The following is a 24575-nucleotide window of genomic DNA, read 5'->3' on the forward strand; positions in this document are numbered from 1 at the left end:
ACAAAAAATTAATAAAAAATAATCAAAACTTATTTTATTTAATAATAATAATAATAATAATAATAATAAATATAAAATAAAATAAATTTTAATTTTTTTTCTTCACGATAATCCAAAATTAAAGAATAAACATAAGGCTGAAAGATTAAACAATATAATTACTCTCCACATTCAAATAATTTTAGCATCTAAATTTATTCAAGTAAGTTAGAGACATGCGTTTTTTGACTTTTTTCTTCTTTTCTTCCCGCGCTTCTCTTCCTCCTCCTCCTCTTTACACTCATTTATACACAGAGCGTCTTCTTGTTCTTCGTTTTTTTTTGTTCACGTTCCTCCTCCTCCTCCTCCTCCTCATTCTCCTCCTTCTTTTTCACGTTCCTTCTTCTCTTCATGTATTTTTTCCTTATTGTTATTCTTTTGTTGTTATTGCTGTTGTATTTTTTATCTTTTCCTCCTTCTCTATAGTGAAGAAGCAGTATAAGGTGAGAAAGAAGAGTTTTAAATTGTGCATAACAAAAATAAACCGAAATTATATTTAGAAATGAATTGAAATTATATTTAGAATGAACTATTTCAGTTCATTCTAAATATAATTTCAGTTCATTTTTTAATATAATTTTGGTTCATCTCTGAGTGGATTATTTTGTTATGATTCTTCTTGTTTCACTATTTTGAGAGGAATAAAACTAAGAGAGAAGAAAAATCAAAGAAATAAGAAGAAATAAGAAGAAAAAATTCCTCAAAATTTCTCATCATGTTTTTCTTTCTTTTGTCTTGTTTATCTAATCAAATAAAGAAGAAGAAACACATAATGTTGCAAAATTATTTTGATGGATTTGGATGTGGTTTTGTTCATGATTCAATTTAGTTTGTGAGTTTGTTTTCAAATTAAGTTTGTGTGTCATAATTATTAAGTAATTTCGATTTATTCTGAATTTAAACAAGGTGCATTTAGTCTGTACTTGTTTTTAAATAAGTTTACATTCTGAATTTAATTTTCGATTCTTTTTAAATATAATTTCAGTTTATTTCTGAATATAATTTCGGTTCATTTCTGTTATGTACAATTCAAAACTCTTTCTCCTCACTTTCTACTGCTTTTTTACCAGGGACAGAAGGCAAAAAAGAAAAAAAATATAACAATAACAATAACAAAAGAATGACGATAAAAAAATACGTAAAGAAAAAGAAACGCGAAAAAGAAGAAAAAAGATAAGGAATTAAAAAAGAAGGCAAAAAAATAAAAGCTCTATACGTAAACGAGTGTGAAAAAAAAGAGAAGAAAAAAGAAGAAGAAGAAAAAATAAAGATGAAAAAAAAAAGGAGAAGAAGAACTCTTTTAATGATAATAATTTTTATTAATGTAATAATGTTAGACCTACTTAAAAAAAATTAAATAAAAAAATACTCGGATGTTTATCAACTTTTTAAAAATATAATTGGGGTATTGGATTCGGGGCCTTAATCGAGATTACCGGCTTTAATTAAAACTGAAGTGGGGCCCACAATAGGAACCGTGAGCGAGACACAGGTGATGATGCAACGAACACATGCCCAACTGACGATGGTGACAAACGTAAACGCGTTACGTGTCATTCACACACCACCAACATGCATTCCACACGCTTCTGGGACCATCTCCTTTCTTTCTATAATTCTCTTCCAATCCCCACATTACATAACTATGCTGATTTCAGGATATACAACCCTCTCAACTTATTTCTAATCTAAATTGTTTTCGCCTGAGCTTGTTTTTTGCAGCATCAACCTTTCAGTAATCTTTCTTGAGAAATGGCATTTGCCTAGGCCTGCATATATTTTCCAAGTGAGAAATGATAGAAATTCAATATTTTTTATTAATATTAGTCAATTTAATCAATATTTTATTTTTTATATTATTATGAAATTAATTTAAATACTCATTTTCACGTATTAGTTGGTCAAAAATTAGAAGAGTTACTTGTTTTTTATTTTCTTTCTTATTTGAAGACTGAGTTGTACTGAATTGATTTTAATGATTAATTTTAATATACATCTAATATAATTGTTGTTCATTATGTGATGATGATTGTAATCAAGTTACTAAATATGCAGCACTTGAATAATCTTAGAAATTAAGATAAGAGATTAGAAAAAAAGTCTATATATTTACTATGTATATGTCAAATGATACAAAATATAGTGTATTATTAAACAAATAAAAAAAACTATCTGCTAATTCAAATTCAAATTTCTTAAAAACACTTATTTAGTTGTCTACAATAACAACTCACACAAAAAGGTGGCGGAGGATATACATGGGGGACACTTATTGATGTTACAAAATAAAGTGGTAACGTTGTTGCCAAATTAAAGTTGGATCCACCAAAATCATAAAGCTTGGTACATGGCTACATGCATTGCATTACATGTGACGGAAATGACATTCCTCTCAAACGTGGAAATTAAACAATTCCATCTACATACAAAGCCAAAAATTGAATATATATGATCAGATCTAGAATTGATCAAAGGAGATAGGACCCAACAAGAACAAATTAAACCAAGTGGCTTTATCATGTGAGGAAAGTTGAGATGGGTATCCTATATCAGAATCAAATTTTATATCTTTTTTGTTTTTTCATCAAGTTAATTATATAGCCTTTTTGTTTGTAAATTAAACTTTATTGGTCCTACTATTGGCATACACGTGACATGCATATTATTGGAACTAAGGTAGGTTTAGTAATGCAGCTCCACTTGCTCAACAAGTACTGTTTCGTTATTATTGGAACTGATATATAGACAACACATATATGGAAAGTGTTTCCTAAATTCATTAAACAGTCAAGAGATAAGTCACAAAATAAAGCATGTGCATGTTGAAATAGAAAAAAAAAAAAAATACTTATGGAAAGTTGCTTTAGTTTGGATCAGTGCTAATGCACTAAATTAATGCTGGGATATAGTGGATAAGTAAAACCTAAAAAGATTTATATGCATGAGTCATCAGCAATTCTGTTCTTAGTTTAATATATAATTAACTTTTTGGAACTATCTTAAGAACATTAGATAATAATATTATAAGTTAAAAGTTTTAATAGAACAATACTAATTATAAATTTTTAAATGTATTAAATCCATTGATTATGTGGTTGTTTAAGTGCTATTATTTTGATAAAAAAAATTTTTTTTTAATTAAAAAAGATCTTTTTTTTAGCATGTTTGACAAATTTTTAGTAGTAAAAGTAAAAGTACTAGAAAAATAAAAATATTATTTTTGAGAAGTTATAATTTACATCTTTTTAAAAAAAAAATTTCTTAAAAAAAGATATTTTTTATATAATAAATAATCAAAAATACTTTTATATTGTTATACCCAAACATAATTGATAGATAAAAAGATATTTCTACATGAGATACCTAAACATAAAATTACTTTTATTTTTTCATAAGATCTTTTAAAAAAAGATAACTCGAAAAAAGATCACTCAACCAAACAAGCTCATATATATTGTAAAAATCAACTTGACATCGAAAATAGGCTCGATTATATATTACTTATCCTCGTTTCCAGAATCTTCCACATAGCCATCATGCTTCATGCATGAACTTGACATAAGATTATATTGATGAGGAAGTAGAAAGTATTTTCTCTTTTTATTCAAAACTTTTTCCATCGCTAACTAAAGACATGTTCATATATATCTTATTTTTAGAATGATCAAGAAATGCATGATTACATTTTTGTTTTATCCGTAGAAAACTAACCACATGTGCGTAGAAAGATGGAAGAATAAAAAAGTACAACAAAGGTATAGAACCATTGTTAAGAAAAGGAAATAATAATTGATGAGATTAAGTTTCCTTTTAATTTTGTACTAAAAATTTAGTGACAGCACTATACATTATGATCATATATGATGATGACCTGTTAATAGGTGATGATTGAATAATTATGAAAAAATGATTATACCAAAATATATTAAAATCAAGAAGGCGAATCTGCCAACGATAATACCGACATTAAAATTATTGCAATGAAGGAACTTTACATGTATATCAAATCGAATAAATTAATTTCCGAAACTGATTGCGAAATAAACGTTATAGTTTTATTTTAAAGTGATAAATACAGAAGTATATGATATGATATTTAAGTACCATCAACATTCAACAACCATGTACCTAGGTAGTAGTACACAAGAATCTCAGCGGATTTTTGAGGTTGCTTGATAGCGATTTCTACGACGGAGATTCTTTAATGAGACTATGCAATATACAGTTGGGTTCAAATTTTATTTAATCAAATCAGTCAAATCATCCTACGACTTTCAGGTATCAACTTTACATGAAGTCGACTGCACTTAAGTTTCCACAAAAAAAAATTATGATAACAGCAAATACCAAACACGTGATGCTCCAATAACAGCAAGTAATTTCTCATTTATATGTCTCTGACTTTTCATTCTCTAGTTCCAATGCCTATGCTCTAATGCTCCATTCAAAACCATTCACCGCTCTTTAGCACCCACTTGTAAATTCTTCATATTTCCAAAAAAGTTTTCAACACTTCAACTTAATTTCAGGTTTGAATGCATTATGCAATATCTATATATACTCCTCAACTTTATTCTTATTTATCTTTTTCAAACAAAAAATAATGCCATTTCCAAGTGGAATTGATTGATTGAGGAAACTTTTCTTCGATGTTTACTCTTCTGCTGTCTCTGAACTTTCCAGTGTTTCCTTCAACTTCAACCATGGCCATTGTGGATACTCTGCTTGTAACAGCCAATGTGGCATTCTTCTATGCAATTCTGATATGGCTGCTTCTTCACACTTTGAGACAAAGCAAGCTTCAACGTGCTGTGTTTCTCCAACAAGGACCAAAATTCTTCTCCATTATCACTCTCCTATTCAATTTCATTCTTACCCTTTTAACTATAGCTTTTGCAGTTCATGAATATAGGACTAATAAAATAGTGAGATATAGTTCTGTTACATTTGCTCTAACATGGGTTATGGCAAGCTTGGTTTCATTCTATTCAATGAAGAAGACAACAAGAGATAACAAAAGATTCCCTTTTGTTCTGGTTCTCTGGTGGGTCTGGGCCAGTATCATAGAGGCAATCTCAGTTTCTATTGGACTAATGAAGAACAACTTTGAATACTTGGACTTCTGGAATTTCTTGTCAGAGGATGATAACATAGTTGGTGTGGTTTCCTTGCCTATGTTGTTGTTGCTTTTGTGTTTGAGTTTTTGTGCAAGAGAAGAACAACACAACACTGACATGGAACAGCTCTTGGTTCACCCTGGAGAAGAAGAAGAAGAAGATGATGATGATGAAGATGGAGAGAACTTCACAACTGCAGGCATTTGGAGCCAACTCACATTTCGATGGCTGAATCCCATTTTTAGAAAGGGTCGAGTTCAGAAGCTTGAGCTTGCTCACATTCCTGATGTTCCTCATTCTGAAACTGCAGAAAATGCTTCTTCCTTATTGGAAGAATCGCTTCGCAAACAGAAACTTGAAGGGGCTTCCTTGGCTAAAGCTATAACCAGTTCTGTGTGGAAGTCCTTGGCTTTAAATGCAGTTTTTGCCGGTATATTTTATTACACTTTGGATGCTATGTACTTTTTTACATTTATTGTTTATGGTGATTACTGATTTGTTTTTGTTTTATATTTGAAGGGGTTAATACAATTGCATCTTATATGGGTCCATTGTTGATTACATACTTTGTCAATTTCTTGGTGGATGATAATTCCAATTCAAGCATCCAATGCGGCCTCATTCTTGCATTCATATTCTTCCTCTCAAAGACATTGGAGTCACTGAGCCAAAGACAATGGTACTTTGGTGCTCAGAGAATTGGAATTCGAGTGCGCGCGGCTCTTATGACTCTAATGTACAGCAAGTCTTTAATGATCAAGTGTGCAGGGCCAACCCATGGAAAAATCATAAACTTGGTGAATGTGGATGTTGAAAGAATTGGGGATTTCTGCTGGTACATTCATGGAGTTTGGTTGCTTCCAGTTCAGGTTATTTTGGCCTTAGTGATATTGTACATAAACTTGGGATTCTTGCCTTCAATTTCTGCACTTGCTGTCACCATTTTGGTTATGGTGTGTAACACACCTTTGGCCAATATGCAAGAAAAGTTACACTCCAAGATCATGGAAGCTAAGGATACAAGAATCAAGATGACTTCAGAGACAATGAAGAACATAAGGATACTGAAATTGCATTCATGGGAATCTACATTCTTACAGAAACTCCTCCAATTGAGAGACACTGAGAAGAGTTGGCTGCAGAAGTACCTCTACACTTGCTCAGCAGTAGCAACTCTTTTCTGGACTTCTCCAACTTTGGTTTCTGTTGTTACTTTCGGCATCTGCATACTGGTGAACACAGAACTGACTGCGGCTACTGTCCTCTCGGCCTTGGCAACTTTTCGGATTCTGCAGGAACCAATCTACAATCTTCCTGAGCTGATTTCCATGATAGCTCAAACAAAAGTCTCTCTTGATCGAATCCAAGAGTTGATCAATGAAGAGGATCAGAACCAGTTTATGAACAAGCACTCTTCGAAAGATTCATCAATTGTTATTGAAATCAAGCCAAGTGAATATGCATGGGAAACAAGTGATGGAACCAACAAGAAACCAACAATTCAAATCACAGAAAACTTGAAGATAAAGAAAGGTCAGAAGGTAGCAGTTTGTGGTTCAGTGGGGTCTGGAAAATCAAGCTTACTTTGTTGTATGCTTGGTGAGATTCCATTGGTTTCCGGGACTTTGATCAAAGTCTATGGAACAAGAAGTTATGTGCCACAGAGTCCCTGGATTCAATCAGGAACAGTAAGAGAAAATATCCTGTTTGGAAAGGAAATGAACAAGGACTTCTATGAAAGTGTTTTGGATGGCTGTGCTTTGCATCAAGATATCAACATGTGGGGTGATGGAGATTTGAATATTGTGGAGGAGAGGGGCATAAACTTAAGTGGAGGCCAGAAACAACGGATTCAACTCGCAAGAGCTGTTTACAATGATTCAGATATTTACTTCCTTGATGATCCTTTCAGTGCAGTTGATGCTCATACTGGAACTCATTTATTTAAAGTTAGTGCTAATTATTATTGAGCTTGTTGTTTCTCTTTTTTAATTATCTGTTATTTCAGCTTCATTTCTTTCAAAGTACTTCACTAAGAACTGGACATGCTGTACAGAAATGCCTTATGCAACTTTTGTCTGAGAAGACAGTTGTTTATGCTACTCATCAACTAGAATTTTTGGAAGCTGCAGATTTAATTCTGGTAAGCTTATACAAAACTTGTCTTTCAGTAGTGAAACTACTAATAAGTGTTTGCCTTGTCACCATTATTTAATTCCATTACTCCTTTAGGTAATGAAAGATGGAAAAATAGTGGAGTCAGGAAGGTATAAAGAACTCATAGCATGTCCCAACTGTGAATTTGTTCGACAAATGGCTGCTCATGAAGAAACAATAAACCAAATAAATCCATGGCATGAAGAGAACTCTATTAGCTGCAGGCCCCTTCAAAAGAATCAAATTGAAGTTGCTGAAGAGAATCTTCAAGAAAGCATAAGCAATTGGAAGAGAAACAAAGAAGAAGAAGCAGAGACCGGTCGAGTGAAATGGAGTGTTTACTCAACCTTTGTCACATCTGCATATAGAGGATCACTTGTTCCGGTCATTCTTCTCTGCCAGATTCTGTTTCAAGTGATGCAAATGGGAAGCAATTATTGGATTTCTTGGGCTGCAGAACAAACTGGGAGGGTAACCAAAGGGATGCTTATGGGAACATTTGTTCTTCTTTCTGGTGGAAGCTCTATTTTTATACTTGGAAGGACTGTTTTGATGGCAGTGGTGGCTGTTGAGACAGCTCAGCGTCTTTTTCATGGAATGATTACATCTGTTTTCAGAGCACCTGTTTCATTTTTTGATACCACACCATCAAGCAGAATCCTCAGTAGGGTCAGTTCATCTACTATTCTTTATATGTAATTATTGTTATAATTTCTATTCATGTTTTAACGATTTTTCCTTCTGAATTTTGATTGTACAGTCATCAACAGATCAAAGTACAATTGACACAGACATACCATACAGATTAGCAGGGCTAGTGTTTGCACTAATTCAGTTGTTGAGTATTATCATGCTAATGTCGCAGGTCGCGTGGCAAGTCATCCTTGTGTTTCTTGTGGTGTTTGCTATCTCCATATGGTATCAGGTAAGTTCATTTCATAATGGATTCTCAATCTTATATGTAAATAATAATAATAATAATAATAATAATAATAATAATAATAATAATAATAATAATAATAATAGTAATAAAGCAAGTAATGTTCTTTGCAGGCTTATTACATTACTACTGCCAGGGAATTAGCCAGGATGGTAGGGATCAGAAAGGCCCCAATCTTGCATCATTTCTCAGAATCTATTGCTGGGGCCGCCACGATCCGTTGTTTCAATCAAGAACAAATATTCATGACCAAAATCAAGGATCTTGTTGATGAATACTCTAGAGTAGCCTTTCATAATTATGCCACCATGGAATGGTTGTCAGTCCGGATCAATTTTCTCTTCAATCTAGTCTTCTACTTTGTTCTCATCATCTTGGTTACTCTGCCAAGGTCTGCCATTGATCCCAGTAAGATCCTCCTTTCCCATTTAATCTTTAACATTAGCAATTACAAACATCATACATGAATGTGAGAACCAGTCTTCTTTGAGAGTTACTAGTTCATAACTAACTTAAGAAAAGAAAATTAATTTTCTAGATTAGTCCCTAATCTGTATTTGATCTTTCTAGATTTGATATTTTGGATGATATACAATACTTGACAAATCACAAAAGAAGTAACAATCAATGAAGTTGCTTTCACTGCATTTATGCCCTAAACAATTGATTGCTTCCTCTGATTTGCAGGCTTGGCAGGTCTGGTAGCTACTTATGGTTTGAACTTGAATGTACTTCAGGCTTGGGTCATATGGAACCTTTGCAATGTTGAGAACAAGATGATATCTGTTGAGAGAATATTGCAATTCTCTAGCATACCAAGTGAAGCACCACTGATAATCCAAGATTGTAGGCCTGAACCAGAGTGGCCTATGGAAGGGAAAATTGAGCTTCAGAATATTCATATTCAGTATGATCCGGCTGGTCCTATGGTTCTCAAAGGTGTCACTTGCACATTCCCGGGGCGAAAGAAGATCGGAGTAGTAGGGAGGACAGGGAGTGGAAAATCAACTCTGGTGCAAGCCCTTTTTCGAGTGGTGGAGCCTTTGGAAGGAAAGATACTAATAGATGGAGTACATATTTCCAAGATTGGTCTGCAGGATTTAAGATCTAAGCTTGGTATAATTCCTCAAGACCCAACCTTGTTTCTAGGCACTGTTAGGACTAACTTGGATCCTCTAGAACAACATGCGGATAAAGAACTCTGGGAGGTTAGCATTATAGAACTCTTTTGCTAGAAAATATTTGATATTTATATGGAACTGATAAAGAAAACTTTGCTCTTCAGGTTCTCAAGAAGTGCCATCTTGCTGAAATTGTAAGGCAGGATCCAAGACTTCTTGATGCACCAGGTAAAATACTCATTTTTTTTTTAAGAAAACAAAAAGAATACATTACACCATTCAGGAGTATAACTGTGGCAAGCCTTAAAAGTATTTTTGTGCTTATTATGTGTAGTTCTATCTATTTGACATTGGTTGAATTTGTTCAATGTTAGTGGCTGAGAATGGAGAAAATTGGAGCGTTGGACAAAGGCAACTCGTTTGTCTTGCTAGGCTGCTATTGAAGAAGAGAAGGATTTTGGTTCTAGATGAGGCAACAGCATCTATTGACACTGCAACTGACAATTTAATTCAAAAGACTATTAGAGAAGAAACTAGTGAATGCACAGTGATTACTGTAGCACATAGAATCCCTACAGTTATTGATAATGACTTGGTTTTGGTCCTTGATGAAGGTACATGAAAATTCATTATGCACCTCAATATATTAGATCATAATATCAATGATAATCAAACCTAGGAAAGCATATATCTCATAACATTGATGATGTTTACAGGGACAATTGCAGAGTATGATGAACCAGATCAGTTGCTGCAGAACAATACTTCATCTTTCTCAAAGTTGGTTTCAGAATTTTTGAGGAGATCATCCCCCAAGTAGTTGCCAAAAAAGGACACAGAAACCAGACACTTGTACATATTTGAAAGCTTAAACAGCAATTGACAAGGAGCTCAAGAAATGTTGGTTGATTACTTTGTCAACTTTATGAAGGTTAATACAAATACAGATTCCAGATTCCACAAGCTTAGACAATAGTTTCTACCTAGTGTCTTTTTTATTATGTTCATAATCCTAATCCGATACCTTGTTCACTAATTCAACTGAGACAAGTGCATTTCACACAGTTGTTACTTATTGCAGTGTCTCTTCTATTCATGATTGTTCTTAAAATGGCAAAAGACAAATTTTTTTGTATTGTTATTTTTCAATCTAAATAACAATAATTTGAATAAATTTGATTGACAAATAACTTTACATTGATATAATAAAAATCACAATTTTTGAAGAAATTGGATTATATTGAAAAATAAAAAACAAATTAATATTATCCAAATTGTAATAAATTATATTGATTTTATCTCTTAAATCAATCCAATCAGTATTGCAGACATGGTCTTATCTCATTAGTAATGACAACAAGATATGCATGATAATAAAAATAAAAATAAAAAATTTTAAAATATATATTTTATCAAATAATTATTTTATTTATTTATAAAATAAAATCAGTGTTTAGCATGTATATTCAAAGTATAGGACAATCTATCCTTTATTTCCAAAAATTAAAATAAAATATTAATGAATAAAATCTTTTCTAAATCAATGCAAGCTGATTGTATCATATAATTATGCATTCTTTTTTTTTGTCACTAAAATTGAACCCAATCACATTATTTAAAGAATTCGTGATATTGAATTTAAATAAAGATTATTTTTTCAAGGATAGATATAAAACCATTTTTTTTGTTACCGAGATTATTATTGTAACATTTGAGAATCCAGTGATTTGGATGATAGCAGAAAGGTTAAATCCTATTTGTGTTAATAATAGTGTGAATGGTAGTACTTCTGGAAATGTTCCAATGATGAGCAACTCTGAATTTGTTGGGAAACATGATCATGTTTTCAGGGAGCTCCTGCTCTAATGCCATGGATGGTAGTAAGCCGTTTCATGAAAAGTGGTCTTACGATAAACAGAAGATATTGGAAGATGGACTTATTATGTAAGTTGTTGCTGATGTTAACTTGTTATTAACTTATTACTTCTCCTATCGAATAATCCACGTTTTTATTTTATTTTATATTTTTTCAATAGCAAATGATCTCTTGAAAACTTCATATATGTAGTCATTGCTATTAAAATTGCTTGTGAATTTTCTTTCAGTAAAACGATCACAGATAACTGTGAGAAGCACAACACATAAATTGGAGGAAATATAGGAAAAAATTTTACTCCAATTTTTTGTGTAAATTATCCTCAATTTTATTTATTTTTTTAAAAAATAAATTATTTTTGTACAAAAATACTTTTTAGTAAAAATTTTAAAAAATAAATTATTTTGTACAAAAATATTCTTTAACAAAAATTTAAATTTTTATAATTAATTTTTGTTTATTAAAATATCTTTTAATAAATTTTTTTTCTTGTGACTAAATTGTATTTTTATCAAAATATTTTTTAAAATATCTTTTAATGATTACATGATTTTTTTATTAAAATACCCTTTAATAATTTTAATTTTATCAAAAAAAAATTTAACAATAAAATTTTTTTTGTATGTTTTACTACTAATCTCATGATGATATCAATGCATATTATTAAACATTGTTTTACAAGTTTGGTTTAACATTTTTTTATATTTTTCTATTAGTATCACGGAAAGAACATCTTCCTTTCTTACAAATCTTTCTCTACAAATTGAGTAATGCCGTAAGATCATTGCTGATGATAATGATACATTGCTAAGCATTTTGGTTTGTGCAACGGAATCAATGCACGAAAAAGGGACAGTTTATGCTCTTCTTTCAATGGCAAAGCGAAACCATTAATGATGCTGCCCAGTATTTCAAGGAGCTCAGCAATCCCATTATGTTTCTCAGTCTCAAAAATCAAACTGAAGAAGACATTATTGATGGCTTTCCTAATGAAAGGGCGATGAACCATGAACTTCCCATAGATGCGATGCAAAGTCATCTTTAAATACTCCCTTTCTCTGGGATCTTCGAAGTCAAAAAACAACGGTGCACAACCTTAGCTTCTTCACAAACAAGGCCTGCTTCTCAGAACTGTAAACATCCCCGAATGTAGGCAATGGTTCGTCATAGAGACACATCAAATCCCCATTCAAATCCGATGATGCAATATTACCATGATTCTGATGATGCCCTGCATCTAAATCAGAATTTCCATGCAATGCAGAAGAAGAATTCCCCTGTTTTGAATGAACATGGTTTCCACTTCCACCATGTTCAAAACCTTTGGATGACTTACGAGGAAGCTTATTGAGTACCTGTTCATAGGCGTGAGCACGGTCGATTTGGTTCAAGTTTAAGATAAAATTAAAATTGAACCGATTAAAATATAATCGATTCGGTTTAATTTGAATTTGTATTTTTTTTATATATATTTGAACCAAATCAAATCGATTAAGAATAGATTGGTTCGGTTTGAATAATTAATTATCCGATGATTTTAAAATTCATAAAAAAAATCAAATTTTTATTTTAAAAATTCAATAAGTACAATAGATGTGTAATATCAATAGAAATAATCTAAATATGTTAAACACCAAATACATTAAAAACTAAACTCATTAAAATCTAAACATATTAATAGTGAATAATCTTTATCTAATGGAAATACAAAAGTGCAATAAAAATATTAGAAGTTAAATATAAAAGTCTAGTGAATAATCTTTTAAAGAAGCTAAAATCAAAACACATAAAAATCTAAACATTAGAATTTAAATACAAAAGGCCAATAGAAATATTTGTCTAGTTTTCAAAGTGTTAAGGTTACGAGTTGCAAAACTCACTAAAAGTCATATTTTTTATTTTTTTATTTAATTAATATATGTTTGGGTTTACGGGTTAGTTCGGATTATGTACCCCTAGAACTGATACTCGAACCGATTAATAATAAAAGTCATCGATTTAGTTCGAGTTGGACTCTATTACTTATTGATTCCAAAACCAATTTAATTAGTTTAGTTCGAATTCCAACAAATAATTAGGTACCCGTACTCACCTCTACTGTTTGAACATAATAACAATAATAACAACAATGATTCAAAATGAGAAAACTAACACCCTCCAACAAATCCGAAAAAACAACACCAATCCTTGAAGCTTCCCTCGTAATATAAGAATAACTCAATGAAATACAATCATGTTATGAACCAAATAGACACAAAGGTGTGTGAAAATTAGTAAAGCTAATTTTAGAAAATAAATAAATAAATAAATAATAACTAAATAAAATGAAAGGTAATAAACAATCCTAGTTTATAACCTTAGGATTTTAATGGTTGAAAAAGAAAAGAATTATATACCTCTAATTGATGGATGGTTCATATTGAAGAGACTCACCTATAAATTGAGTTTTTCTTTAATTCATTTCAATCAAGTCATCCAGATAGAATAACATAAGATTTCTTTGAGTAGTTTTCTCCTATATTTGATAGAGAGAAGTATGTTCTCCTTTTGTCAAGAGAGAGTGTTATTGTAGTCTCCTTGTGATAGAGAGAAGTTGTAATTCTCAAAGAAAATTATTCAATTATTTCCATATTTTATACAAATTTCTAATTTTTCATCTCTATATTTTGCTGTGTCATTTGTCTGGTACCTAACAGTGGTATCAGAGCCAAAGGTTGCTGATTAATATATTTTTTTTTCTCCGCTTCGAGTTACCGTCTAAAAAAAAAATGGCAGCAAAGTATGAAATTCCAAAATTCAGTGGGAGTAATTTTTCCATATGGAAATTGAAGATAAAAGCCATTATGAGAAAAGACAATTGCGTGACAGCAATTGAAGGTAGACCCACTGGAATTACAGATGAAAAATGGAAGGAGATGGACAACAATGCTGTTGCAAACTTACACTTGGCACTAGCTGACTCAGTTTTATCAAGTGTAGCAGAGAAAAAGACAGCAAAGAAAATTTGGGATGCTCTCACCAAATTATATGAAGTCAAGTCACTTCACAACAAGATATTCTTGAAGAGAAGACTTTATACTCTTCGAATGAGTGAGTCCACATCGGCAACGGATCACATCAACAATCTAAATACGCTATTTTCCCAACTCTCATCGTTGGAATATACCATAGCGGAAAACGAACGTGCAGAGCTCTTACTTCAAAGTCTACCAGATTCATATGATCAGCTAATCATTAACTTAACTAATAATGTTTTGACTGATTATCTTTCTTTTGATGACATGGCTGCTGCGGTTCTTGAAGAAGAATCTAGGCGCAAGAATAAGGAAGATAGATTAGAGAGCTCAAAACAAGCAGAGGCTTTGTTGATGACAAGAGGAAGATCAATGGAGCGTGGTTCCAGTGGGAGTCAAAGTAGACCAAAGTCACAAAGTAAGAAGCAGATCAAATGCTACAATTGTGGTAAGAGAGGGCACTTCAAGAAAGATTGTTGGAATAAGAAGAGTATAGAGAAGGTTACAGAAGGATCAAGTTCTCAAGGATGTGTTGCAAGTACCTCTGATGATGGAGAAATCCTGTATGGCGAAGCAACAATTGGTTCTAAAGGCAGCAAACAGCTCACTGATGTTTGGATTGTTGATTCAGGAGCAACATGGCACATGACTCCTCATCGTGATTGGTTTTGTACATATGAACCTGTCTTAGAAGGATCTGTGTTTATGGGAAACGATCATGCCTTAGAAATTGTTGGAATAGGTACTGTCAAAATAAAAATGTTTGATGGTTCTATTCGTTCACTTCAAGGGGTAAGACATGTGAAGGGCTTGAAGAAGAACTTGTTGTCGATTGGGCAACTGGATGAACTTGGCTGCAAGACCCATATTGAAGGTGGGATCTTAAAAGTTGTTAAAGGAGCTCTTGTGGTAATAAAAGCAGAAAAGATTGCAGCAAATCTATACATGCTTATGGGAGATACTTTGCAAGAGGCTGAGGCATCAGTTGCTTCAACAAGCCAAGAAGAAATGACGATGATATGGCATTGCAAACTAGGCCACATGTCAGAACGAGGTTTGAAGATTCTTGTAGAACGTAATCTCATTCCCGGGCTCAAATCGGTAAACTTACCATTTTGTAAGCACTGCGTTACAAGCAAACAACATAGATTAACGTTTGGTAGATCAACTGCTCGGAGCAAGCACATATTGGAGTTGATTCATTCTGATGTGTGGGAATCGCCGGAGATGTCCCTAGGAGGAGCAAAATATCTTGTATCATTTATTGATGATTACTCTAGGAGGCTATGGGTGTACCCGATCAAGAAGAAGTCAGACGTGTTTGCGATGTTCAAAGAGTTCAAAGCAAAGTTAGAACTTGAATCTGGAAAGAAGATCAAGTGTTTAAGGACAGATAATGGAGGAGAATATGTCGATGGCGATTTTCTAACATTTTGCAAGCAAGCAGGTATTCAACGACAATTCACAGTTGCATATACGCCTCAGCAAAATGGTGTAGCAGAGCGAATGAATAGGACTCTCCTAGAAAGAGCACGAGCTATGTTGCAAACTACAGGTTTAGCTAAGTCTTTTTGGGCAGAAGCTGTTAAAACTGCCTGTTATGTGATAAATCGGTCACCATCAACTGCAATTGGGTTAAAGACACCAATGGAGATGTGGCAAGGTAAGCCACCTAATTATTCTTCTTTACATATATTTGGTTGTCCTGTGTACGTAATGTACAATTCCCAGGAAAGAACAAAGCTGGACCCAAAGTCTAGAAAATGTATATTCTTGGGTTATACTGACGGAGTTAAGGGGTATCGCCTGTGGGATCCCACTGCCCGCAAGGTAGTTGTCAGTAGAGATGTGATATTTGCAGAAGATGAATTATAAAAAGAACAAAAAAATGATAGCACTGTTAAAGAGATAACCACTGTTCAAATAGATGAAAAATGCAGAGAAGGTGATCTTTCTGAACCAGAACCACAGCACGAAGAACAAGAAGCAGAGGCCAATGACAAAGAAGAACACCATCATGGCACTCAAATTATGTTTTGACAAACCATGATGCATATTGTCTTTTGACAGAAGATGGAGAACCAACAACTTTTATGGAGGCTATGCGCAATCCAGATGCTTCTATGTGGATGACAACAATGCAAGAAGAAATTGAGGCATTACATAGGAACCATACCTGGAAACTTGTTGAACTTCCAGCAGGTCGGAAAGCCATTGGTAACAAATGGGTTTACAAGATCAAACGAGATAGTAATGATCTGGTGGAACGATATCGTGCAAGATTGGTTGTCAAGGGATATGCTCAGAAAGAAGGTATTGACTTCAATGAAATATTTTCTCCAGTGGTGAGACTAACTACTATTAGAGTAGTTTTGGCTATATGTGCTGCATTTGATTTACATCTAGAGCAATTAGACGTAAAGACTGCTTTTCTTCATGGAGAACTTGAAGAAGAGATATATATGCTCCAACCAGAAGGTTTTGAAGAAAAAGGAAAAGAAAACTTGGTTTGCAGGTTAACTAAATCTCTGTACGGTCTAAAGCAGGCGCCAAGGTGTTGGTACAAGAGATTTGATTCTTTCATTATTAGCCTTGGATACAACAGACTTAGTTCAGATCATTGTACTTATTACAAGAGGTCTGGTGATAATGATTTCATCATTCTGCTGTTGTATGTGGATGACATGTTGGTGGTAGGTCCCAACAAAGATCAAATCCAAGAATTGAAGGCACAGTTGGCTAGGGAGTTTGATATGAAAGACTTGGGACCAGCAAACAAGATTTTAGACTTTGCAGGTGATCTTGATAAACGAATATCTACTACAGGCTATGTGTTTACACTTGCAGGAGGAGCTGTAAGCTGGCTATCTAAATTACAGACTGTTGTGGCTTTATCTACTACAGAAGCTGAATATATGGCAGCTACACAAGCATGCAAGGAAGCTATTTGGATCCAAAGGTTGATAGAAGAACTCGGGCACAAAAAACAGAAGATTTCTGTGTATTGTGACAGTCAGAGTGCCTTGCACATTGCAAGGAATCCTGCCTTTCATTCAAGAACAAAACACATTGGAGTACAATATCACTTTGTTCGGGAAGTAGTAGAAGAAGGAAGTGTTGATATGCAGAAGATTCACACTAAAGACAACCTAGCAGATGCCATGACAAAACCAATCAACACAGAAAAGTTTGAATGGTGTAGATCCTCATACGGCCTATGGAATACATAAGCAACATGAATTTTGAAAATTTATCAAAATTAGCTTTAAGTGGGAGATTGTGAAAATTAGTAAAGCTAATTTTAGAAAATAAATAAATAAATAAATAATAACTAAATAAAATGAAAGGTAATAAACAATCCTAGTTTATAACCTTAGGATTTTAATGGTTGAAAAAGAAAAGAATTATATACCTCTAATTGATGGATGGTTCATATTGAAGAGACTCACCTATAAATTGAGTTTTTCTTTAATTCATTTCAATCAAGTCATCCAGATAGAATAACATAAGATTTCTTTGAGTAGTTTTCTCCTATATTTGATAGAGAGAAGTGTGTTCTCCTTTTGTCAAGAGAGAGTGTTATTGTAGTCTCCTTGTGATAGAGAGAAGTTGTAATTCTCAAAGAAAATTATTCAATTATTTTCATATTTTATACAAATTTCTAATTTTTCATCTCTATATTTTGCTGTGTCATTTGTCTGGTACCTAACAAGGTGGTTGTTTTCTGTTGCATAACGTGTTTCCTTATGCAGAAAGAGGATAAGGTAAAGAGAAGATATGCTCATCTCGGTATCAAAAGGACCAATAAAACAAAAATAAAAATCACACTATTAACCAAATATATTTATAAAAATTTATTAATTTTGTTATTTTTTTTAATTACAAAAATTCTATTCCTAATATGATTAGTGACTAAATTAATAAATTTTTATAAACATATTTAGTCAACATCTAATTAAACATGTAATGTGTCATATATGCTATCAGTTAATATTTCACATCATCAATCGTTGTTGATGAAAATTGTGAGTGGAGTAACTGAATGACAGATATGATTAATTCGTAATTTTTGAAAGATTAATTTGATTGAAAAAATATGTTAAGAATGAATTTAAAAAATGTGTTATCTTTCAGAGACTAATTTATCTATTAACCCATATTCTAAATCTTAAACTTAAATTTAAAATCATAAATCATAAATTATAAATTCTACCTCTTAATTTAGTTTTTTTTGTTTCATTTTCAAATTCTTTAAGTTTGAATATTTTATTATTTTTTATTTTGAACGTTGTGTTTTAATGAATAATTATTATTGAATATTTATTAGTTGAAAAGGGTTGGTTCCTAGTTAATTCTAATCGTAATACTACACGTCTAAATTTTTTTATGAACATAATCCAACAAAATTAAATAATAAGATTTGGCATAGTTATCAAATCCGACTCAATCCCGTTGGTTCGATCGAAAACCTAGTCATTTGACCGGGCCGACTACCGTTGGATCGATCATGTATCAAACCTGCCGAAATCTAGGTTGAGTCGGCTGGTTTTCATAAAAACTAACGATCTGACCGGTTTATTTGACCCGGACCGGGTTATGATTTTTATTTTCTTTAATGAACGGCGTCTCCATACCCCCTCCCCGCTTTTTCCCCCTTTCCCTCTCTGATGCCCCAATTGCTGAAGATCACCTCAGCCCCCAACGGTATCTCCTCTCTCGACTGTCTTTCTTGGTTTCTCGTCACTCTCTCCCACGAGCTCAAGCTCTCGTCAGCTCGTCTCGTCTCCGGTCTGTCAAGCTCTCGTCAACTCAATCTCTCCCTTCCCTGCGCTTCACGGTCTCGGTCTCGCACCTGGTCTCGATCTCTCCCTTCCCTACGCTCTTCGTTGTCGTCTTCTTGCTTCGAGCCTTGCCGTCAGCTTCTCCCTCGCCATCAGCTTCCTTCGCGCAACCCGATTTGGTGAGTTCCCCATGTTCTTTCTGTTCCAATTTTGTTGCTGCATCACTGCCCTTTGATTTTGTTGCTGAAAGTTGAATGTGTTGCTGAAATTTGTTACTGATTATCATGAAGCTTGAATTTGTTGTTGACTTGCTAAAATAATCACTAGCTTAACTTTGCTTAAGTTTGTTAGTTGCCGAAAATCATTAGTGAGTTTATTGAAGTGCTGTTTTGCTAAATAATCACTTAGTTAAATTTCTTTGTTGTTGTCAATCTGTAAATAATGTTGAATTTGTTACTTATTATCATCACTGAAGATTGAATCTATTGTAGTCTTGCTGAAATAATCACTTATCTAAATTTTTTGTTGTTGTAAATCTGTAAATCATCTCGAGATAAATTTTGTTGCTAAATTATTATAGTTGAATTTGTTGTTAAAAGTGAGGTTTATGCTCTCTGCAATTGTTCAGTTAAATTGTTGTCCCATACTTTCTGTTTGTATTATTATGAATTATTTTTGGTATTGATTTGTGAAAGATACACAAAGGTAGATATAGATGCAAATCAAAATGAAGGAAATGTTGGTCAAGCTTCAAATTTGTTTTATGAAGATATATATGCTGACTTTCAGTTCTCCTCTTGAATTTGATTTACTGATTGTGTTATCTTTTGTTTTTCTTGTTCTTTAAATTGAGAAAGTATTTCTAAGCTGCTATTCCACCCAAACATTATGCAGATAAAATCAATAGCGAAGGAAGCGGCGTGATTCTAACCTATGGCTCCGAAGGCAAAACCCTCTCAGCCTCCTCCTCCCCTGGAAGATCTGTTCACCACCCTCGACAGGCACATCAACTCCTTCTCCTTCGACAACGCCGTCAAACTCGCAGACCAGAGTCCGTTCCGTTTCCACTCTTGTTCAACTTACGCCTCTTCTGTTCTTCTTTTTGCTTCTGTATTTTCCCTAATCTGTGTTGCTGTTTTGATCATTGTCAGTTTTGGTGGTTGCACCCGCCGATGAAGACGCCCTCCGATGCAAGATTGTGGCGCTCATCAAGGACGACCGCCTCGACCTCGCACTCTCCGCCATTCGATCTTCTCGCACCCATCTCCCTGATTTCGATTTCCTTAAGGTTCCTGCTTTTGTGTTCCGTTCCTTATTTCATTGAACTGTGATTTTAGATTTCTCTTGACAGATTTTATTTCAAGTTTGGCTGAGAGATAGAATTGCTCAAAGATTGTAAGTTCTAGGATGTATATTTATTAGTGGGTAAGGTTTGAATTAAGCGAAGACTGGAATTCTGAATTGAGGGATACAAGTGAGATAGGGAGAAAGAAAAAATGAGGGTGCTTATGAACTCTTTTAGAGCAATGCTATATGACCAACAAATATTATCATTTTTTGCTGGTACTAGGCCAGCAATAATTTGCACCCGTATTTACACGGGTTTTGCACACAAGAACATATAGTTTGCACCTATATTTACCAGAGTTTGCACATATGCACCCACATTTTTTTATAATTTACACACATGAATTAATAAAATTTATTTGTTAAAGACAATTTAATGTTTGTGTTGGTCAAATGATGGCCAAATATACTAAAAATTGCTAGCCTCCAAGAGTTTCTCACATTTTATACATTTTTACATGATCTTAATGGAATATGTAAATACTCACATTGAGGATTGTATTTTCCTTTGCTATTTCTAAATAGGCATACTGCTTATACAGACAAAACAAGTTGAATGAAGCTTTGGAGTCTTTGAAAACACAAGAGAGAACAACTGAAACTATGCTTTTGGAAGCTCAGATTTTGTACCGTCTTGGGAAGATGGATGCTTGCCTGGATATCTACCAGAAGCTCCTAAAATCCAAGATTGATAACTTGGAAATAAATTGTGTTGCCAGCCTAGTTATGGGCGGGAGGTCATCCGAAGTTCAAGGACTTCTGGATTCACTTGGGGTTAAAGCAACAAGTAGCTTTGAATTGGCATACAATACTGCTTGTTCTTTAATTGAAAGGAAAAAGTACACAGATGCAGAACAACTCCTGTTGTCAGGCCGAAGGTGATATTATCTTTTCTTTTCCCCAGTTAGGTATTTAAAACGACATTGATTATATCTTTATTGAATCCCTTTTGGAGGGCAATCCCTTTTGGAGGGCATTGTGCAACAGTAATACTTGAAATTTTCAATTGAGTTGCAGTATATACTGAGTAGTCAGTAGCTAAGCATAAGAAATGAAGCACAAATAGATTATATGGTTTGATTGTTTTAGTTTTTTCTTTGATCTGGTCTTTGTTTTTATGCCTCAGATACTGGTGTATTGTTTGATAGTTTATGACCTATTAACAAAAGTTTATTGACTGGGGAATTATCCAAGAGTAACATATACTTATCTTTGTTAATGTATATTGGATCAGAATTGGTCAAGAGGTCCTGATGGAAGATAACTTGCCTGATGATGAGATAGAAAGTGAATTGGCTCCACTAGCTGTACAATTGGCCTATGTCCAACAGGTAAAAAGAGAATGATTTTGCAGTTTTCAAGCATATGTTGCTGTTGAACTAGCCAGGAATATTAATTATTCATTGATGAACAGCTTCTTGGGCGTAAACAAGATGCTATTGAAGCTTATATAGACATCATTAAACGAGATATGGCTGATGAATCATCAATTGCAGTGGCAGTGAACAATCTTGTTTCACTGAGGGGTCCAAAAGATGTTTCTGATAGCCTAAGGAAACTTGATCGGCTCAAAGACAAAGAGGCACAGAACTTTCAGCTTGCTAGTGAACTGGACTTGAAACTTCCTGCAAAAGAAAAGGAAGCAATATATGCAAATAGGGTCCTTTTACTTCTTCATGCTAATAAGATGGACCAGGTCTTTCATCTCTCTGTCTCGTCTTCTCCTCCTTGAATCATCAATTATTACTACTTAGCTTTAAATTTTTGTAAGGGAGCATACTCTTTATACATTATGTACTATCAAAATTTACAGGCCCGAGAACTTGTTTCCAGATTGCCAGACATGTTTCCGGAAAGTGTGATACCTATATTGCTGCAAGCTGCTGTCCTAGTTAGAGAGAACAAAGTTGGAAAGGCGGAGGAATTACTAGCACAATTTGCTGGGAAGTACCCTGAGAAGTCCAAGGTTGTTCACTTGGCCAGGGCTCAGGTGGCTGCTGCTGCTGGTCACCCACATATTGCAGCCGATTCCGTGGCTAAGATATCAGATATCCAACACATGCCTGCTACTGTTGCCACCCTTGTCTCTTTAAAAGAACGTGCTAGTGACATTGAGGGTGCAGCTGCTGTGCTTGATTCTGCTATCAAATGGTGGTCTAATGCTATGACTGAGGACAATAAGCTTAATATTATAATGCAAGAGGCTGCTTCATTCAAGATCAGGCATGGCAAGGAAGATGATGCTGCTAAACTCTATGAGGAGCTAGTTAAAAGCCAAGGAGGCATAGAAGCACTGGTTGGGCTGGTAACAACAGTTGCACGCACAGATGTCGATAAGGCAGAACTTTATGAAAAGCAATTGAAGGCCTTACCTGGTTTAAAGGAGATCGATGTGGACAGCTTGGAGCGAACTTCTGGAGTGAAACAAGTTGATGGTCCTGCTCATGTTGGGGTCACTGAATCACATGAAGAAGGAAAGAATAAGACAAAAGCTAAGAAAAAGAGAAAGAGAAAACCAAGGTATCCAAAAGGGTTTGACCCCGCAAATCCAGGTCCTCCCCCGGATCCTGAAAGGTGGCTTCCCAGGCGGGAGAGATCAACCTATAGGCCTAAGAGGAAGGACAAAAAAGCTGCTCAAGTGAGAGGTGCTCAGGGTGCTGTAGTCCGAGAAAAGCATGATGTTGGTTCTTCTTCCAACAACTCTAATCCAAAAGTAAGCCTGGCTGCTGCCTCTAAAGGAAGTAGTGGACCTTCTCAGCAAAGCAAGCCTTCATCCAAGTCAAGAAAGAAGTCAAGGAATTAACTAGAACTTTAACTAGAATTCGTGTTTTTTTCCTGAATTTTATTTATTTACGATAATGCTACTTTCAATGCCTAAGCTGAGAATATTATTTGGGTTCAATTTCAAAACCTTAAGTTTTGGTTCAAGCATATCTTCTTTTGGCATATGTCCATGTGCAAGTTAGTCGTTCATAGTTTGTTGCTTAATTTGTTGGTATGAGAAATTCTTCAGGTAATTTCAACTCGGTGCAGAGATTATGCTAAGATATTCCCCAAATGAGTATTTTAGGATTGAACTTTAAACACACTGATCAAAATTTGAAATGATTGTAGCTGACTTCTACTTTGTTAAATCACTTTGGATTTTGCTGCTTAGCTCTTGTGATGATTCCATCTGTATGGGTTGCTTTTATTAATGTGGCTTTCAAATGGAGCTTGGTGAACTGTTTGCTTAGACTCTTCCAGGTTTACAAACCTTTATATGAATGGCAGGACCAACAATCGTCATGTATTATCTGACAAAGGCTGGAGAATTTAATTTTTTTTAAGGAGAAAAAAAAACCAAATTGTATTGGTCCTTTTTTGTCTTAACTCTTAAGCAGTAGTCTTTATATTAATATTAATTAATAAATTGACATTGCTTTAACTTGTATAATACAAGGAAACCGCTATATACGCGTGGAGGTTCCAAATAATACTATCAGCATTTCAGCTTGTGTGCATATATTTTCCACAGCCTAAATAAGGATAATAAACAATCACCTTTAGGTGTGTGTTTGGATTGTCGTTTATCAAATTGGAGTTTGAATGAAAGTGATTTTATAGAATTGATTTTGAGTAGAAGTAAGTTTGTGTCAACATGATTTATGTTTGAAAAGTCAAATTTATTTATAAAAACATTATCACCCAATTTGGAGTCTCTCATTCCATCACCACAGATAATAGAACTCAATTTACTGCTAGTTTTAAGATAAAACACAAGTTCACGTAGGTAGAACACCCTCAGGTCAACGGACAAGCTGAAGCTGCAAACAAAGTCATATTGATTGGATTGAAGTGCCGACTACAAGATGAAAAGAGAGCATGGATAGACGAGCTTCCTCAGGTTTTGTGGGTATATCGAGAAACTCCCCACTCAACAACAGGAGAATCACCTTTTTGACTTGCCTACGGTATGGAAGCCATGATTCCTGTAAAAATAATTGAGGAATCTTCAAAGGTCAGATTCTACGATGAAGTAGTCAATGTGCAAGCAGAAAGGGAAGAACACGACTTCCTCCCAGAAGTTCGAGAAAAAGCTTGAATTAAAGAAGAAATATTGAAGTAAAGAATGACTTTGAGGTACAACCAGAATGTAATCAAGAGAAGTTCTACCACGAACGACTTTATACTAATCCGAAAT

The 24575-nt window shown here is 34.0% G+C and overlaps 3 protein-coding genes across 4 annotated transcripts in view; 2 read left to right on the top strand and 1 right to left on the bottom strand.

Moving 5' to 3' along the window:
- The window catches only part of LOC107481985 (serine/threonine protein phosphatase 2A 59 kDa regulatory subunit B' eta isoform), an 83706-nt gene extending 70289 nt beyond the window's left edge, over window positions 1-13417 (bottom strand). The window contains exon 1 of the mRNA XM_052258167.1: window positions 13399-13417. The gene's annotated coding sequence lies outside the window, so the exon portion shown is untranslated. The remainder of the gene's footprint in view (window positions 1-13398) is intronic.
- LOC107481980 (putative ABC transporter C family member 15) lies at window positions 4478-10470 on the top strand. 2 transcript variants are annotated; one of them, XM_016102338.3, is made up of 11 exons: window positions 4478-4568; window positions 4723-5586; window positions 5676-7105; window positions 7213-7299; window positions 7389-7982; window positions 8074-8238; window positions 8367-8661; window positions 8941-9461; window positions 9539-9602; window positions 9749-9988; window positions 10091-10470. In XM_016102338.3, the coding sequence occupies exons 2-11, from the start codon at window positions 4743-4745 to the stop codon at window positions 10192-10194; spliced, it is 4344 nt and encodes a 1447-aa protein (XP_015957824.1). In that variant the 5' UTR covers window positions 4478-4568; window positions 4723-4742; the 3' UTR covers window positions 10195-10470. The 2 variants fall into 2 exon arrangements, with proteins under 2 accessions (XP_015957824.1, XP_015957823.2); XM_016102337.3 differs by lacking the exon at window positions 4478-4568 and having other exon boundaries at window positions 4691-5586.
- A 5495-nt stretch (window positions 13418-18912) lies between the features above and the next one.
- LOC107481982 (uncharacterized) lies at window positions 18913-23323 on the top strand. The gene is made up of 7 exons (XM_016102340.3): window positions 18913-19224; window positions 19940-20096; window positions 20197-20333; window positions 20918-21270; window positions 21627-21723; window positions 21807-22088; window positions 22206-23323. The coding sequence occupies exons 2-7, from the start codon at window positions 19979-19981 to the stop codon at window positions 23193-23195; spliced, it is 1977 nt and encodes a 658-aa protein (XP_015957826.1). The 5' UTR covers window positions 18913-19224; window positions 19940-19978; the 3' UTR covers window positions 23196-23323.
- Window positions 23324-24575: the final 1252 nt, after the last annotated feature.

Source organism: Arachis duranensis, chromosome 3 (genome assembly GCF_000817695.3).
Source record: "Arachis duranensis cultivar V14167 chromosome 3, aradu.V14167.gnm2.J7QH, whole genome shotgun sequence".
NCBI classification, from domain to species: domain Eukaryota; kingdom Viridiplantae; phylum Streptophyta; class Magnoliopsida; order Fabales; family Fabaceae; genus Arachis; species Arachis duranensis.

What these genes read in the sequence shown, in the direction of transcription:
- LOC107481980 (XM_016102338.3), top strand. Translation starts at nt 4,743, where the DNA reads ATGGCCATTGTGGATACTCTGCTTGTAACAGCCAATGTGGCATTCTTC. An exon ending in TTTAAATGCAGTTTTTGCCG is followed by an intron (nt 5,587 to 5,675) that starts GTATATTTTATT and finishes TTATATTTGAAG; the next exon opens with GGGTTAATACAATTGCATCT. An exon ending in CAAGCAGAATCCTCAGTAGG is followed by an intron (nt 7,983 to 8,073) that starts GTCAGTTCATCT and finishes TTGATTGTACAG; the next exon opens with TCATCAACAGATCAAAGTAC.
- LOC107481982 (XM_016102340.3), top strand. Translation starts at nt 19,979, where the DNA reads ATGGCTCCGAAGGCAAAACCCTCTCAGCCTCCTCCTCCCCTGGAAGAT. An exon ending in AATTGGCCTATGTCCAACAG is followed by an intron (nt 21,724 to 21,806) that starts GTAAAAAGAGAA and finishes ATTGATGAACAG; the next exon opens with CTTCTTGGGCGTAAACAAGA. An exon ending in ATGCTAATAAGATGGACCAG is followed by an intron (nt 22,089 to 22,205) that starts GTCTTTCATCTC and finishes CAAAATTTACAG; the next exon opens with GCCCGAGAACTTGTTTCCAG.